This window comes from Trichoplax adhaerens, genomic scaffold (assembly GCF_000150275.1).
Source record: "Trichoplax adhaerens TRIADscaffold_4 genomic scaffold, whole genome shotgun sequence".
Lineage (NCBI taxonomy): Eukaryota > Metazoa > Placozoa > Uniplacotomia > Trichoplacea > Trichoplacidae > Trichoplax > Trichoplax adhaerens.
In genome coordinates, this window is record NW_002060946.1 from 7,216,839 (window position 1) to 7,234,985 (window position 18,147).

At 35.5% G+C, this 18,147-nt stretch overlaps 2 protein-coding genes across 2 annotated transcripts; both read left to right on the plus strand.

Moving 5' to 3' along the window:
• Window positions 1–934: 934 nt before the first annotated feature.
• Window positions 935–8,405, plus strand: TRIADDRAFT_24066 (uncharacterized protein; the record flags this gene model as incomplete). Its single annotated transcript, XM_002111664.1, has 8 exons — window positions 935–1,063; window positions 6,305–6,421; window positions 6,531–6,594; window positions 6,782–6,897; window positions 7,205–7,250; window positions 7,409–7,533; window positions 7,922–8,045; window positions 8,173–8,405. The coding sequence occupies 8 exons, from the start codon at window positions 935–937 to the stop codon at window positions 8,403–8,405; spliced, it is 954 nt and encodes a 317-aa protein (XP_002111700.1).
• A 6,922-nt stretch (window positions 8,406–15,327) lies between these two features.
• TRIADDRAFT_56004 (uncharacterized protein) lies at window positions 15,328–17,013 on the plus strand (the record flags this gene model as incomplete). Its single annotated transcript, XM_002111665.1, has 1 exon — window positions 15,328–17,013. The coding sequence occupies one exon, from the start codon at window positions 15,328–15,330 to the stop codon at window positions 17,011–17,013; it is 1,686 nt and encodes a 561-aa protein (XP_002111701.1).
• Window positions 17,014–18,147: the final 1,134 nt, after the last annotated feature.

Consider the following 18,147-nt stretch of genomic DNA (forward strand, 5'->3'; position numbering starts at 1 on the left):
AATCCTTCCTTGAGGAAGAGGTTGTGAGACTGCATACTGTAAACAGACAGCGTATGAGATCTATCCCATCTCCAAGTACAGTACTGTAATGTCAGTATTATTGCGCTACCAATTTATCCATGAAGGTACAATACACGTAGGTAACTGTGGTATGCTCTCCATTTCTCAAAGATACAATCTGTTGCCAAGTTTAGCCAACCTATAGCACAGCATGTACAATATTGTCCATGTAATCCAATATGGAGTTACGGAATTTTCGCTCATGTTGCTGGTTTGATGCTGTCAACATAGGCGCTGTTCGTTAATTAATTAATAAGCGTGTGTATCCGTTGGTGAGCTAGCTTCTTTCATTCAATTAACGAACCCATCGACTCATTGTACTATAGATAACACAACAGAATATAAGCGTAGTCACTAAGGGAATCTCGTCTTATTATAGGTCGGAAGAAAAATAAATGATTTTCAATTCAATTTTGAATTAATTAATTTGAAAATGGTCGTCTATTTTGTTAAGTTCCTGTAGATCTGCATTGCATAGAGTATCAGACTTCGAGAACAGTGCAGTACTGTGCATGACATAAGCTGTAGAGTAGAGTAGAGTACAGTACTGTAGACTACAGTGTACAGTATCCAACTCTTGTACTGTACTGTACTGTACTGTACTGTACTGTACTGTAGGTCTTGAGTTTTCTCTTTAGTAGTACTGTACAGTACAGTACAGTATTGTAGACTGTATGTACTGTACAGTACAGTACAGTAGTGCCACAACGCTGGAGCTGTCCGTACGCTCTGTACGTCCGTCATATTGTTCTGTTCAACCATTTCCAACCACTAATTTACAGTTTTGTATTTTTCTTTCGCCTCCATTTGGATATTACATGTAGTAACGGAAACAAGCAGGCCCTGGAGCCACCGATGTCTACAACAACGCACAATGGACAATTTGGCTAAAAACGCCAGTAAAAAACCCATCGTGATAGGTAATTATCGTTTAGAACGAACGATTGGCAAAGGAAATTTCGCCGAGGTCAAATTGGCAATCCACATACCGACCAAGAGTAAAGTAAGTCAACCATGTTCGTGGATAGTGGATGATGAGTCCATTGCTGTTGTACTATGTACTCTATGATAGGCTGTACCGTCTAGTACGGCCTATACTGGAGGCATACGCTGGGAGGGTGCTGGTCCCAAGAACTTGAACTCACTCATCATCGGCACAAAAACGATCAAACGTTGGATCCAATCATCCACTAGCGATGCTTTTTTTCCAACTATCTTACACGTTGACATTGATATCAGATGAGCCATTCCAGCAATAGGTAGTTGATCGTCTTGTAGGTATAAACCGATGATAAATATGATGCTTAGTAATAGACGAGCATGACTGCGATTGGATCAAGTGACGACGAAATGCCATTGGCGAGCGAGTTGAAACAACTCCAATATCAGTTAGAGTGATGATGGACATCCCTTACAATGGCGTCTCTACCGTCTATTCAGTAGAATATCGTTCTTCCATCGATCAACTAATACAATTTATGTGTGAGCATTGACTGGAGCTTATCCACTCTTTTCAGAAGGGTTATCTCCACCAGGAACGGCTACGATTCATTTTTTTCTTGACAGCCAACTGCAAATAAACTTGTAGTCGGGTCTTACTATATTATTTTGTGCGCTATGATGTCCAATCATTTTCTCTGGATAGCGCTGTTTCTTAACATAGCCATTACTATAGGGCATCAACCGCTGTCCTACACAGTCTACCATACATTCTACTACTGAGGATATCCGATGCGACACCGGATTTATAGTAACCAACATGACATCGGCATTTCGTTTTCGGTTTAGGGTAGATAGTCATACTTTTATAGGGAATAGCATCGACAAGATACAACTACAATTCGATCATGTATGTTACTGGATGGACTCTTGCTTGTGTGGCTTCGACCTACTTTACTGGATTAAAATACATTCTTTTACAAATGCCATCAAAGCTAGTCAATGTTGGAAAAAGATTGATCTCCAAGCCAATAAATCTACTTTGGATCGTAGCTCGCTCTCCAAGGGTAATAGAGGGGGGAAGGGCCATCCTTCATCGAGAAATAGCGATCTATGAATGATGCAGTATGTCTTTAGCAACAAGGAAAGATTGTTATCTTCTTCAGTCGATCCGTTTCCTTCGTGATGGCTAACAGAACAGATTAAATCTCATAGACATCAATCGTTACCGAATGATTACTGTTCTATCATTTTAAAATGGACTCACCTCGTATGTGATCCCCCCCCCCCCAAAAAAAATGAGAATGGTTATCGCCATCATACTAAGTCGATGAGTGATTGAAACGGAGCGCTATCATTGAATTAGAAGTAAGTCATTTCCATTACTCTAGGATGGCTTGCATTCGACTGAATAAATCGATAATAAAGAGGTAGAACTGATTGCACAATGTTAAATAGTGGATAGGACAATCTTTGTGAATGGACCGATACTGTCTACATTTCATAAACCAAAGTATTCATGTTATTATGTCGAATTGTTAACACGCCTGAATCCTATCCAATTTTTTTTGTAAGGTAATGTCAAAACTTCCATTTATTTCAAGGCGATTGACTACGTGATACTTGAATCGCAACATTCCTTTGCTTGCATCGCATCCTATTGCTTAGCTATTGATTAACTTTCTATCAACATTCTCGTTATTTTCCTTATTAGTCAACTATAGTCGTCAACACCGTTTTAGGGAATGCTGCCTACATATAGAACAGCATCGATGATAATCGTCTTTTCGCATTTATACATATGCACTATATACTGTACTACATAAACAAGCGGACACTGCAATGTCCTGCATGAGGCCATTTTAGTTGCTCTGCCTACACTTTAATCGACCATTCTGCCCATTGCCCAGCCCGTGTCCATTAAAATCTGAAAATAAGCGTATGGGTACTGTCATGGACTACTAACTACTTCCCACGAAGTATTTAACAGTCCATGATACTGTATATCTACGTCAAATATTTCTTTGGCCGCTGCCACAGTTTGCTCTAGTTTACTCATCTCACCGCAGATGACGTAATCGAAGGCTTTTCTGCCCAAGACATTTTCAACAAGATGATCGAAGCAAACTTACTTACAAAGGTAGCATGAATTTCAATTAGCTACAACATTGGAATACAATCCAAATGTGATCATCGACTATGGAGTCTCTCAACAAGAAAAAATAAGAATAATCCCTTCTGCTACTACAGTAGTACGCTTGCGATCAAGAAAAGGATGTCTTTGTGTTATCCACTCTTGGTGTCGTCAATATTAGCTAATTTTTGCATCGTTCCATATACAGTGCTTATGTACAAGTATTGACGATCTTTTTTTTGGAGAATGAAACTGACTAATCGGAGTATGTGGTTAAAGAAAGTGTCCTTGTAATATATCATATAGACTTGCAATGGATGGCTATATCCTAATATATAGACTAACCAACATGGATTCATTTTATTTTTTATGCCAAGAGCCATTCAATAAGCGGGATGGTATCAAATTAATGCAATAGTTAGTTAATGGAGAATACGTATTGCCTGAAAGAGCTTCATAATAATAAGAGAGGGAGGTATGCGAGCTTTGAATAAGTATCTAGTGTGTAGTAATTTTGTAGTGATAAAGCTGTGATTAAAGACAGATAAATCAAACTAAATGTTACAGTATATCGAAGATGACTTGAATCAATCCCCTTTGATAAAATCATACATCGTACTGCACAGTGTAGAGTTGTCTGATTAATGATTAACAATTATCATCAGCAGAAGAGATGAAAGAGAAATTTTTTCTTTACTAGTCACTGAGTCTACAGTATCATCTGGTACCTCTTGTTATTTTTCTTTCTTTTATTAGATATTCCTGGTAAAAAATAATACAGGCTGTTTTGTACTGTATCTAAGCATTGAATTCCTAAAATCAATAACATGGACTCCTTTTTAATTAATGAATATTATCCTACAAAGGATACGTATATACCTACAAGAATTAGCGATAGCAAGATATTTGGCGATACAATCAGTTGAGCAATAGTTTTCATTACTGTTCGATGGCAAACCGATACAACTTTATGGATACTAGTATTAATCGACTGTGCGCTGCAATTTTGCTATCGATAGCATCTAAGCAGCCAGTGGTTGTACTGTATGATGGAGATTCTATTTGCTAAGGAAGTAACGTTACAGGTACTACTAAAAATTCTTTCCGGTGTCCTTGGCAATGGGAGTTTATTGATGCAGCTCGTTGTAATACTTGATAGTCTGTTGCAATCGCTTAACAGAGAGATTAGTTTCTGCAATTATGAGTCCACTTAAATATCAGTAAATAACTGATTAATTATCATGACCACGAAAATGATTTTGTAATATCAAATCTTATTAATGCGATTGTATATGTGTCACGCTGGTTAAAGTACACCATTATAATTATTTACTTAAAAGAGTATTCTACTCTTCTACAAATTTCGCTCGTTGAAGATTAATAACGGATGTACAAGCACATGCGTATATATATTTGTATACAGTATACGTCTACTGTCTGTCATCAATGAAGTTCACATTTGTTCATTCTGGAAAAAATAGACATGGATTCCAAGGCATTATGAAAATTACCTACATCATGCCTAAAAATCCATCTTGGGCTTTTTACCTTTTATCTTAGTCGATTAAAAAAATCAGCAATAATAACTGCTTTTTTTCATACTTTTCTTTCAATTGACAGTAGTTACGTGGATAGTTCGTCATTGGGGATTTAAAAATAAATATTCCATGATTATAATCATTTTATCATTTCTACGTGATTCTCTCGACGATATAACAATGATTACAATACTCTCTCACAATCATATTATTAAATCCTACTTCGTAAGCTCGTAAACGAGCCTTTTATTGTCCAAAGGTGATTTTCGATTCAGCAACAGGGGCCCCCTCTCAAGATGATTATTGTATCCAATACACAAGCTATTGATGAAATGCCTAATGTCATAGTATTGCCATTGTATCAATCTAGGTAATACTGCATGTTGTTAAAATTTTTGCCCGACTTTTTCATCTAAACGTATAACGTAGAGGACAGAAAAACTCAACGGTTATGATTGAGTGCTTCAGAGAGAGGGTAAACGACTAAGTTATTGATTGATTTAATTAAGTTTTTAAAGTATACAAGAGTACTTGGCTTGATTGAATTGGAATGACATACTGTACTTACAAGTTACTGCATTCAGATTCCCCCGCCCTCGATGCTAACATTGAAAAGCTAAAAATATAAAGCTTTTTGGTCTAAATAATTGGACAGTTGGAGTCAAATCAACCTTCTAACTTATTTCAGTATCAAAGAGATAGCTATATATATATATATACACGTATACACTAAATCAAAGGGGTACCGTAGAAAATAATTTTGGTGTATTTGCAATCCCTTATAGTATCAGGTGATGAGAGGAGGATGCCTTTGTAACTTTGCAAAGTTGATTGAGACATGGATCGATTGTTATTATTCATACTAAAAAATAATTACTCAAATGAAATGAAAAGATTTAGCCGTAAATAACATTCGTATCATGTTGAGTTACCCAATGTTACTCATGTGGAAAATGTAGTAGTAACATAGTTCCTTTTAGCTAGCATATGGATTGTCTCAACGATAGCCCCTGTTCTATTCTCTCGAATAAAAAATAGTGACGAAGGACTGTCTTTTTGATACTAGTCTCTATTGAATCTGTTAGTATAGGCAACGTGCTCATGATTTAATTTATAACTTCGTAATCAAAATATGATTCCAATAAAAGAAAATCCCATTTCACTATATATAACTTTTAAAATGAACTATAAATAAAGGTTGAAAACGGTTGTTTTACTTAATAGAGAAAGCTTTCACATTGATTAATCTATGTTTAGCGATTACCCATATAACAACTCTCAAAATCATCAGGTTTTGTATCTTGAAAAACATCAATTCTCCATAACTCTAATAAAAGGCTTAATAATTCATTAATTGGCCATAGAGTATCGCAAGATATCTACTAGTCTCGTCCACTTATCGCTCTACTTCTAAAACATATACTTGTGGAAAACTTAATTCTACGTTATTTATCCTAATTATAATATAGTCTATTAGTGATATTGTGATAACAACAAAAAGAGTAGAACCAAGGTTATATTTATTATGAATTGTGAGATACGAATTCTCTCAAGGCAAATTCATTTACTTAGTAGGATAAAAAGAATTTACGCTAATGATATACGTTTTATCCATTGTATCGAAATATTCTAGGTGGCAATTAAAATCGTTGATAAAACGAGACTAGATGAAGATAACTTAAATAAAGTTTTACGTGAAATTCACATCATCAAGATGTTGGATAATCCCCATATTATTCAACTATTTGAGGTTTGTAAATGATAGCATTTCTAGACCAAATCTGCTTTGCAATAATGACTTATCTTTATATTATTGCTTTAAAAGATTTTAATTTTGATGGTATCCTTCTCTTATCTAGGTGATGAAAAGTAGCCAGTTTTTATATATTGTCACCGAATACGCGAGTGGTGGCGAGATATTCGGTAAGCGTTTGTGTGTTATATCAATAATCTCTTGGATATTCAATGTTTGTAGAGATTTATGTTAGCAATTAACTAATCGATATCTATAGTTCGCATAGTACAATTCGTTATTTTACCTCATTTATTGTGGTATTTAAAATATTATTAGCACTGTTTAACAATTATCACAACTTTGTTTCCATATTAGAATATTTGGTGTCTCGTGGTCGCTTGCCGGAAAGAGAAGCTGCTAGGATCTTTAAGCAGACTTTATCAGCTATAGAATACTGCCATACAAATCATATTGTACATCGTGATATTAAGGTAATTACTTTGCTAGATTGCACGCTTTCTTTTTGTAGTCGTGGACAATCGATTTCACTAATACGATACAAAAATACCGAAAAGCATGTTTGCGGTCTTCCTAATATCATTAAACTAGTATCAGCGTGCACTTTATTCGTTAGCTTTGTGGTACTATTAATTATAATTAATATTACCAATTAAGACGACATTAAAATCATCGCTAGCATTCCTTATTTTTCAAAATTATCTACAGTAATATTGATGTATTAAACCTAATAAAAAATCATGATATCATGTAAATAATTCTATGTAAAATTCATTGAAGGCCGAAAATCTGTTACTCGACGCCAATATGAATATCAAACTAGCAGGTACGTTGCTGCACTTCCTGATTAAATTACTATCCTTTCATTACTATAAAATATTGTTAATGATAGATTAGAACTATTGAAATTTTAAGAATTTATTACAATCAATTGATCACTATTAAGATTTATTATAATTGTATTACTTACGAACCAAAATTTAGATTTTGGTTTTAGTAACTTTTACCGGCCAAAGAATTTTTTGAAAACATGTTGTGGAAGCCCACCTTATGCTGCCCCAGAATTATTTGAAGGGAAAGAGTATGATGGCTATAAAACTGATATTTGGGTAACTATTGACTTAAAATTCATCGTGAAGTAATATCTTAAATATTGGTCAGTGGAAAAATATCTTTAAGCCTTTTCCTAGTTACAACTTGATCAGATGTTAATTATACACTTTTTCATGTTCTAGTAATACTCTGTTAAAGTTAGTTTACATTTTGATTGTTGAGTATTTATATTTTTGTTACTTACGTTGTAGTAAGTTTTGATACCATGCAGCCACTAAGAATGTTTATAGTCTTTGCTTAAGAACTATGTATAATTGTAAATAGGCTGGCATTGCCATAATAAGTTTAAAATTTCAACACTATCAGTACTAGTTGCTGATCTCTATCGCAATTTGTGTATGCCATAGTTCTAAATGTTGTTGATGTTCGTTATGAAAATTGTAGAGTCTTGGCGTTTTACTATACGTCTTGGTAAGTGGTGCACTACCGTTCGACGGATCAAATTTAGCCCGTTTAAGAATGCGCGTTCTAAGCGCACACTATCGTATCCCATTTTTTATGTCGCAAGGTATCAATCACGCAAAGTTGTCAATTCTTTTTTTCTCTTACTTGCAATGTCACGTATATCATTGTAAGGATCTTAGCAGTAAAGGCAAGCTGTTAAGTCTGCAATTCTCTATCGTTGATTATATTAGACTGTGAATCTTTAATTCGTAATATGCTGGTCAAAGATCCCGTAAAACGATATACTATAGAACAGATAAAACGTCATAAATGGTTAAAATTGGCGCCGCAAAATTCTGAAATTCCTAAGATAATAGAAAAGAGAGGAAATATTGCTGAAAATATTGTAGAAGAAGTTCTAGTAGAATTAGAAAAATTAAATATTGCTCGAGAAGATACTAAAAGAGTAAGTTCTTTGATATGATTGATGATTTCGCGAACTATGTAATTAAATTTCAGTATCGCTACTGCTCTCTAACTAATTCTATGAAATTTTTGTTAGTCATTACAAAATAGATCATTTGACCATATTTATGGAACCTACGCATTATTACTTGCGAATAAACAACGTCAAGCTTCTCTAAAAGGCAATGCTACAATGACTGTTGCTACGTCAAGTATTTCAAAGAATAGAAATTCCAAACCGAACTTTGAGACTGCTAAAAATTCAACCAATAGTGCAAAGTATCCTCCTCATCAGGTGTTGGGAGATTCTCAGTATTTAGGATCGCCAACTGGTGTTGTTAGCATTATGTCTAATCAACACAGTTCTAATACAACTACAATGGAAGGTGAATATTTAATCCCAGATTGCACATTAGATGACATTATGATCAGTTACTTGATAAAAAACCATAATCACTAACGTATTTCTGATTTATTCTATTTAAAAATTTTATAGTTTCTCATTTTAATACAAATCTACCTCGTGGAATTCCAGCACAACAACCAAATTTAGATATCACTGCCAATGCAGCTAACGTCCAACAGACATCTCATACAATTACGCAAACTTCTTCATTAGCTATAACACAACAAGTATCACATGCTGTTTCTCAACAGTCACCAGTTGCATCACACATAATTACTCAACAGCCGCCACGTACAATCACTCAGCAACCAACGCAAATATATCCACAAATGTATCTTATGAAATCTGGAGTAAATTCCCAAAATCCAGAGCTACCACGGCAAAACGTTAATGTTTGGCCAGTGGCTAATCCTCATAAGACAGAAACGGATACGACAAGTCTTTCACCACAGTATCCACAAAATGTAGATTCATATCAAACAAAGATCAATAATTTGAATTGGTCAACTGGTGGATACTCACCGCATGAGCCAAGAACTCCACGGACAGTGAACGTGGCGCGAAAATCACCATCTAAAGCATTATCCTTTGATTCTGCTGCTACACAAGCTGCATCTAATGTACGTAGTCGTAATGAATCTAGCGAAAAGCGTTATTCTCCAGCTCTAGATCAAGTATTCCAAACTTGGCAAGGTCTATCTGCCAGACCTGTGCTCGGAAATTTAAATACTATTGAGCAAATACCTACTGGCAACAATCTACCTTATGCTGCTGCCTCTAATACTAGACCTAAACAACCTCAACATTCTCGGCTTGTAGATACTCAGAATTTTCGTCAGGATAATTTCGTAAAACGAAACGTTGACCAATCTTCATATTATCGCCCTGATAATACATCGGACTTTAGTACGTCAGCTAACACTTTGAGAAGGCAACTTCAAGCATGGCGTGGTGTCATCAATCCTGGAAGTAGCTATCCGAACAATTCCAATGTTGTGACTGCCGATAATATGGTGCCATCAACATCTATACTACATTCAGAGCAGACTGATGTTACTATTGAAGAAGTTATCCAACCCGATATCAACGAAGTCTTTTATACAAATGCCACTCAAGCAATTGCTCCAAGTAATTCATATAGTTTTGAACGCCGCCATACAATTACCGTACCACCTCAGGTAGAATTGCCAATTGAAGTATCTCCGCCTAGTGCTGATAATGACGTTGTAGCTTCGTCATCACCTTCACAACCATCAGATCAGCCATACCTGTATCCATATCCGTTGGTGGATACTATTAATTTAATGCCAAATAGTCAGAGTGGTTCTGACATCGCTAGTGGAGAAACAAGCAATAGCTCTCAAGATATAACAGATAATAATACAAAAGACCTGGAACCGGATGCATCCGATGTTAATTCTTATCTACGTAATCGCGGGCGAACTAAACGACATACCTTATCTGTTCCTAATGCTACTGGAGATTTTCGTAACTATCACCGACTGGGTAATGGTAAAAAATCTGGAAAAGAAAGAACCGGAATTGCTATAGGATCCGGTAGATACAGTCCCGTAAGACGGTCATCAGATAGTTTTACACAGGGACAGTTTATTGTCGATAAAATGTCTCCTAAAAGCCATGTAAGTTATAACGAACTCTATAAGGAATGCGTAAATTTACAACAACAAATTGAAAAATCTGCTCTGCAATCTACTATCAACCACGATATTAGAATTGTTAATACAGAGGTAAATCAGTTTGCGCCTAATGTTAGCGAACCATTTCATAACAATGATTCCGAGCAGATGGAAACAGTAGCGATGGACATACAAGAAGATTATCGGAGTAGTCAGGAATACGAAAATCATGGCGGATTCCGGAATAGTCCTGAAAGGGTGGAGACTGATGTATCAAATTTGCAGGAGAGTTTATCAGGTACTGATGAACATAATGAGACAGTATCATACAGTAATAGTAGTGAGAGGTTATCAGTAGATGTCGTTAATTCTTCATGGCAAAATACCAATCCTGGGCCGATGCAGTTCGATCAGTTAAAAGTTATACAACAAGGACATATAGAAATGGTATCTGAAGCTATCCCATCTGAAGTTCCGTGTCCTAGTATTTCCGGCCAACCCATGGAAGGCCCACAACCGCCATTGTATAGTGCTTACCAACAGCAACGTGAAATAATTTTACAAAATATGAATCAACAAGCAAGTCAGCGTTTGCGTTTGCAATATCAATTGCAGCGTCAGAAATCGATTCCATCTAAATACGGATATAATGATCAACAGTCATACATCGATAGCAAAATGCAACGATTACAATTGCAGTCGGTTCAAGGCTCACCTCCACAAGTATTCGACAAACCTGTGCAACTTACTTCTGAAACCGAAAGCGTAAGTATTCCTGGTCCTGCGCCTGCATCATTTGTAATTAATTTAGAGGATGCTACTGCGATGGTACAAGATAGCAACAATATAATGAATAGTGGCGTTAAATATTTGTCTAATGTACAAGGAAATGTACAGTCATCAACTAGTGCTCCTGCTTTATCTCCAGATGCTTCGGTACCACCTAATCATGCTCTGGCAAATAATCATAATGTTCAACATAGACAATCCCGATCAAGTCAGTCGGTAACTACAAATGCGAACCCTTTTCAGTTGTTAGCAGCCGTGGCTATGGATGATAATGCGTTAGCTTCGGCATCCGCGCCAGAGTTTAATACTACAGATCGGAAAGGATCACCTCATAGACGACATTATACGATTGCGTCAACGCATGATCCTCGTGCAGGATATCATCAAACGAATTCTGCATCTGATCAACCAAATTCTCCTATTGTGAGTAATCCAGAGAGATTTTCAACAATTGCCAATCGGATTAGTTCTGCTGAAGCTGGACTCAATTTCTTCAGTGAATTATCGAATCACGAGGTAAAAGTTCAACCTCCTTTCCCGACGGAGATTGCTTTGAATATGACTAGTTTGAAACCGGTACAAGAGATAGAAAATGAGGTTAAAAATATGCTCGATAACTGCGGGCTATCGTTAATTTATAAGCATACCAACTATTTATTCGAGGTTAAAGCTGGTGATATCATTCTCGAGATTGAGGTTTGTGCACTTGCTGATCAATCAGTCAATGGTCTTAAGTTGAGAAGAATAGCTGGAGATAACTGGCGTTATAGAAAATTGTGTAATGAGTTACTATCCAGGCTTCAGTTGTAATCGTTGTACACTGGACTATGAATTATACCTGCATATTTGTAAATAATAGAATATTCCTTAATTTTTATGCTTATTTCATGCAGTATAAATTTGTTTTGAAGCATTTATTTTTAATGTATATTATTATATGGGCACCTTATAAGCTGTTGTTTCTGATTTATCCATAGTATTGATTTTTATCTTCGTCATGAAGTATACTAATATAATATTACCACGACGTTAGTTTTCTAAATATCGTCGTATTATGTCTATCGTAATTACTACTAATGTTTTGTGGATAACCTAAAAGGTTAAGCTCAAATTCGTAGCACGTACGAATTAGCTATCATCGTATTACGTTATTATAATGGCTTCATCTTTGCGATAGTAACTGATTTGATCTTGCTACAATCTAATTGTCTTTGTCATCGATGTACAGTAGCAATGTTGTTCTACTATGTGGAAAATGTGACCATACTGTAACGGTGCCTGAAGTGAGACTGGATATTAATTTAAATTCCACTATTTTAATTTTATATTGTATATCATGTTGTAAATCAAATGTTGTCATTTTTATAGCTATGGAACTCTCCTCGCTGTCAATTCTTATACCTATGTATTCATAGATTCTTAAATACTGTATATACGTATTAGTCTCTATCTGTCAGTACAGTATCTACAATAGTTGAATATACGTAGGAAGGCAGCGCTTTGTCTGATTATTTTGTAAATGTACCGCATACATACTTAGTTAAAAGCATTATTTGATAAGCTATTGATGTAAACAGATATATTACGAAGTAGCAACTCTATCCTGCACTCAGCTGGTAACATGGCAGCATCGATTTTTTTGTAATATAATCATATACGTGCAGTGAATGTGAAATATGTTATCGATGAATTACTTCTTTTTTCTGATCAAGTGGGTATACAAAACACATATATATTCGTTTTATAAAATAATCGGTATTAAGTACAGTAGATACTTATCTATATTATTCAATACTGCAAAATGATATCAATAAATAATATGTTTATCAAACTAGTAAATTATCACATAAGCACTTATATACTGTGAACGTTTGGCGATCTTTTGTTTACGTCATCTTTAATAAGTATTTACATTATGCAATGAATGTAATGATGATTTAGTTTGTGTTTGCAGCTACTACGGTAATTTACTAAATGACTTTCAGACGTTAGTAAAAACAGTTTAGGAAATGAATATAGTCATGCACATACTGTATATATCGCACAGCAATCGCCATTCATCATATGATTCATATCACTTTCAGTCGATATCGAAATCATAAGTTCTTGTAAAGTTATTGAATAGTTGAACAAGTTGAGTTTACTTACTGTAATGTAAGCCTAAATCACTTTGATATACTCGTACCTAGGTGTGTATGTGAAACAAACTCCTTATTCGGTGCACTCCCGTTTCTTCACATTGTACTACTGTATTAGTATGTCATTATGGCAACATGGATGCATGCAGGCTACAAGCAAATTAAATTAATCATAACGTAGATCACCTCGATCTAATTAAGTTCAGTTATACCGTTAGTCGTAGCCGGTATACTGTAGTATCAATTGCGTATTCTGTTTAAGTACCCACCCAAGCACATGGAGAAAGTTAATTGTTAGCACTTTAAAAATTTTAATCCAATTTTTGCGATATTATACTAACCAGCATGAGTATTTATTGTTAGCATGTAAGCCACAGTACAACATTGTATACGTATATGTTATATCTTTTAGTCCATTGTAGGTTTGTCTATAAGTTATGTACTATAGTTCCAGAGACCGATCGCTACCTCAGACGAAGTAATGGAGGGACTTTCTGTGCAATCCCGTGTACAAGAGGTAGCTGCCAGAACTTGTGGATTGTTAGAATGCAATCCACTTACACTACAAAATATCTCCTCGCTTCGATGTTCTACAATAAGGTAGTATTCACCAATTCCTCTAATTAATGAACTTAGCATAAAATCACACCGTTAGATTCCCATTCCTCTCACCTAAATTTGTCAAAAGTTCGGTTTAGATGAGAGACTTGCAGGTCTCTGGATTTCACAATCGGTAGGTAGTATGTCTACCATGTAGATTAGAGTGTACTACCGTAGTCTTATTAAAAGGAGGATAGAAGGGATTTATGACATCAATACATAGCGATGTTAGTAGGAGAGCTTTGCTACAAGAAGTTAATAGAAGAGGTTAAGAAACTTGACAGACAACAGTACAAGGTAGCTCACAGCAGAATGCCTAGCGGCAGATGACAGTGGAAGTACCATTGCCGACGGTTCAACTCTATGTTTATAAATAGCTATAGTCTAAATACCAGCTCCCTACGCTAGCTACGTCGATGAAGCAATAGTACTTCCTATTAGCGGTGCAAAATGCAATTCATGCATCCACTATGAAGTCAGAAATTCGTGTTTGACTAAGCACTACTGTGTAGAGCAGCCTTTCATCATCATTAATTAACGTATCCCTGAGACATACTCGAGAAAGTGCTCATTCCCAAAATGCTTATACAACACATTTGTCCAACGATGCAAACTGTCAGATTATATCATAACAATACAGTATTCAAGCATTTCTTGGATGCCATTCGTATTAGAAAGCAAATTGAGTATTCACAACAACTCTTGCAAGTAATATTAGCTTAATACTAGCCAAAATGGCCAATTACATGCTTATAAATCTATGGTTTAATTAATTCATTAAATGATCAATGTAAACAATCGGATGCCGATTTGCTCCACGAGCCTGAGAATACTCTACTGTGCCATGTACTACTGTAGAGTTGATAGAGAAGCAATCTTTTTTTTTGTAGCATGCTATACTGGTGTGAGTGCTGCAGTGCTGTTTGAGCGAAGCAGACATCCACAGCACTTTACTTGCTACAGTATAGTCATTTTACTCCTAACCGCACAGTAAGGTGCCTACGATATGGGAAACGATGAGAAAATCGCCCAACCAGATTTTCTTCGACTACAAGACATTTGCAACAACATTGGTCGCAATAACAGCTAAAATCTCTTAAAAGCAGCAAAATCTGATCCACTACAAGCAATCTTTTGTGCCTTGATGCGATATAGTACTGGAGAAGCACTGACAAGTTTCTCGGGACGACGTGCTTATTGACCATAAACCAATATAATGATTGAAACTGTCTCGCATTTTATGACTTGATTATTGCATGGATGCCATGCTGCCCAATTTTTCACACTGATGCAAAGAACAGCCAATTTATAAGGTATACAATCAATCACTTGATTCTTTCAACTGATTGATGTTGACTCTTGATTATCCTAATGGCTAAGATGGAAGATAGGATTGCTCATGATGGTTTTTCGTTGGATTTATTAAAGCATCAGTTTGAAGCATTAAGGCAAATGAGATGTAAACAAGAATTATGCGATGTGACCGTGATTGTTAACCACACCCATACCATTTATGCTCATCGGGTACTTTTAGCAGCCTATAGCTCTTATTTCTTCGCTATGTTTAATACTGATATGGTAGAAAGTCGATTAGGTGTTCTACACATTGATGATATCCAGCCTAATCTTATGGATCAATTGATCGATCTAGCTTATGGTATAGACTTACATATTGACGATGATAATGTTGCAGACATGCTATCAGCATGTCATCGATTACAAATTTCAACTGGTATTAATCGATGCTGTGATTACTTGATACTATCATTGCATCCATCAAATTGCTTAGGTATATTGAAATTTGCTCGTATTAATCAATGCCAAATTGTTATCGATGCTGCTAGTAAGTATTGTTGGCATCATTTTACGGCTATATGTGATGAAGAAGAATTTACTTTGTTGTCATTGGATGAAGTACAAGAGTACTTCAGCAATGATCACCTCCACGTCAAGGAAGAAGCAGAAGTTTTACGATCCGCTGTTATATGGTTATTGCATGATTGGCAACAACGCCATCCATCGTTATCGGCTGTTATGGATTGTATACGATTTTCCTATATAAGTAAGGAAGAGATTGTTTCTATTGCGCGTAAAAATTGCCCTGCGGATATCTTTCAATGCATTGCTGATTACTTAAGTGATAAATCGAATCGCAAGAAACGGAAACCTGGACAACGTCATTATTCATCTGCTGTCTTCATTATCGGTAGTACTAGTCTAGCCAATTGCTGTCGACGATATAATATTTGTAGTCGTACATGGGTTAAGATGCCAAGCTTGGTTGAAAAGAAATTGAACACCTTAGTTGGTGATATAGATGGCAAGTTATATGCCATTAGTAGTACACCTGCCAGTGATGAGATAACAGAAATAGGCCAAAATTTGGAATGTTATGATCCTAATCAAGAATCATGGACAATAATATCTGCCTTACCCTCTTGTCGATGGCAATTTAGTATGGCATGTATTGACGATAGGATCTGTTTTATTGGTGGGTACAATTTTAAAAATGGCTTCTCTCATTTGGCTACTGTCGATTGCTATCATCCTAAGCTAAATCAGTGGACAAAATTACCTGATCTACCTGAGAAACGACGTGGAAGCTGCACTGCTTTCTTACAAGGTATACTTTACGTCATTGGTGGACATGATGGTACGCGTATCTTAAGTAGCTGTGAATGCTACGATATGACACAACAATGTTGGCTACATATAAATGATATGAAAGTTCCACGCGAAAGTCATAAAGCGATCGTTATTAATAAGAAAATCTATGTTATTGGTGGCATCTCTAAAAGTGGTTATACTAAATGTGTTGAATGTTATGATCCAGTGACAAATAGTTGGCAATGTTGTGCTAATGCACCTGTGATTTATCCGCGCCAACAAGTAGTTTCTCTCAATAATCGATTATATTTATTAAATAGCGATACAGAATCCCCTGTTTTATGCTATAATACGATGGAAGATAAATGGTATAAAAGCCGATGGCCGAAATTTGCTGAGGGTTATAACGGTGGTACCGCTATCTCTTGTGCATCGGTTGATGGCCTGTAATTAAATTACTACCGCATGGAATCCACGACTGATTTATTATGATATTTAATTCATAGAAATATCCCTTTCTTTGGTGGAAAAATGATTTATCAAACAAATATTCAATTTTTCATGCTAATATCATTAAAGAAACTCCTTTTTTGGTATCGATTTTTAGTGCGTATAATAATAACTGTTAAACTGAGTTTCTGTGCTGCACTGATGTATCGGATGACGATAGGCTCAAAAAACAATCGCTCACCTACTTTGTAGGCGCATATCAATACTTAACTCCAAGGTGTTACTTTACAGCTATTCTTATTTAGCCAAGAGTAATGCAATACAGAAATTGATTATTATTACTGCTAGTGTACAGAGCTATAATATGTGATATAACTTAAATATTACTTGGCCATCACTGTGATGGTCGAACACATTAGACATAAAACTGATCGAATGAAGTTATTACTCTTACAGAAAGTGATTAAGATATTGCAGTTATTTTTCTTTATCTTAAATTACAATATCAATGTATAATCTATTTTTAGCACTGGTTGCTTTAAAAAAATTACCGCTATTAAGTACACTGTTGTCAATACGAAGTTGATTTTTTGGCGTATGCATTGATATGAGACTTTTACCTGTTTAGCATTAAAACTTAAATTCGAACCTGAAAGAAAGTATAAGTATAGTAAATTTTACTGTAGTATAGGATTTAGCAAAACGCTAGTTGATAGTACGGCCGTAGAGATAGAGTTGTACGTTTTATACATATAGAAAATGAGTATTATTGGATGCAGAAACGCTACGTCGTTACCATTTGCTTGATAACTTTTATCACTGTTAAGAAATTCAAGATCGCTCTAATTGTAAACGGTTGCTATATAAAGTCTATAATGTATTTTATATCTGCGCGATGTATAGTACTGAATGTTATAATGTCCTTATTTGAAATTACCAGCATATTCATGTTGCTTCAGAGTTTAAAGATCATGCTGATACTAATTGTCAAGTACAGATTTTTGATAGCGTTAATGTTATTAAGCATTATCTCTGCGCTTTGTGAAATCAAGTTGAAATGGAGTCGAGATATCTTGTCTATGCCTTGAATTTACTTAATATAAATAGACACTGGATACTGATAAATATTGTGTT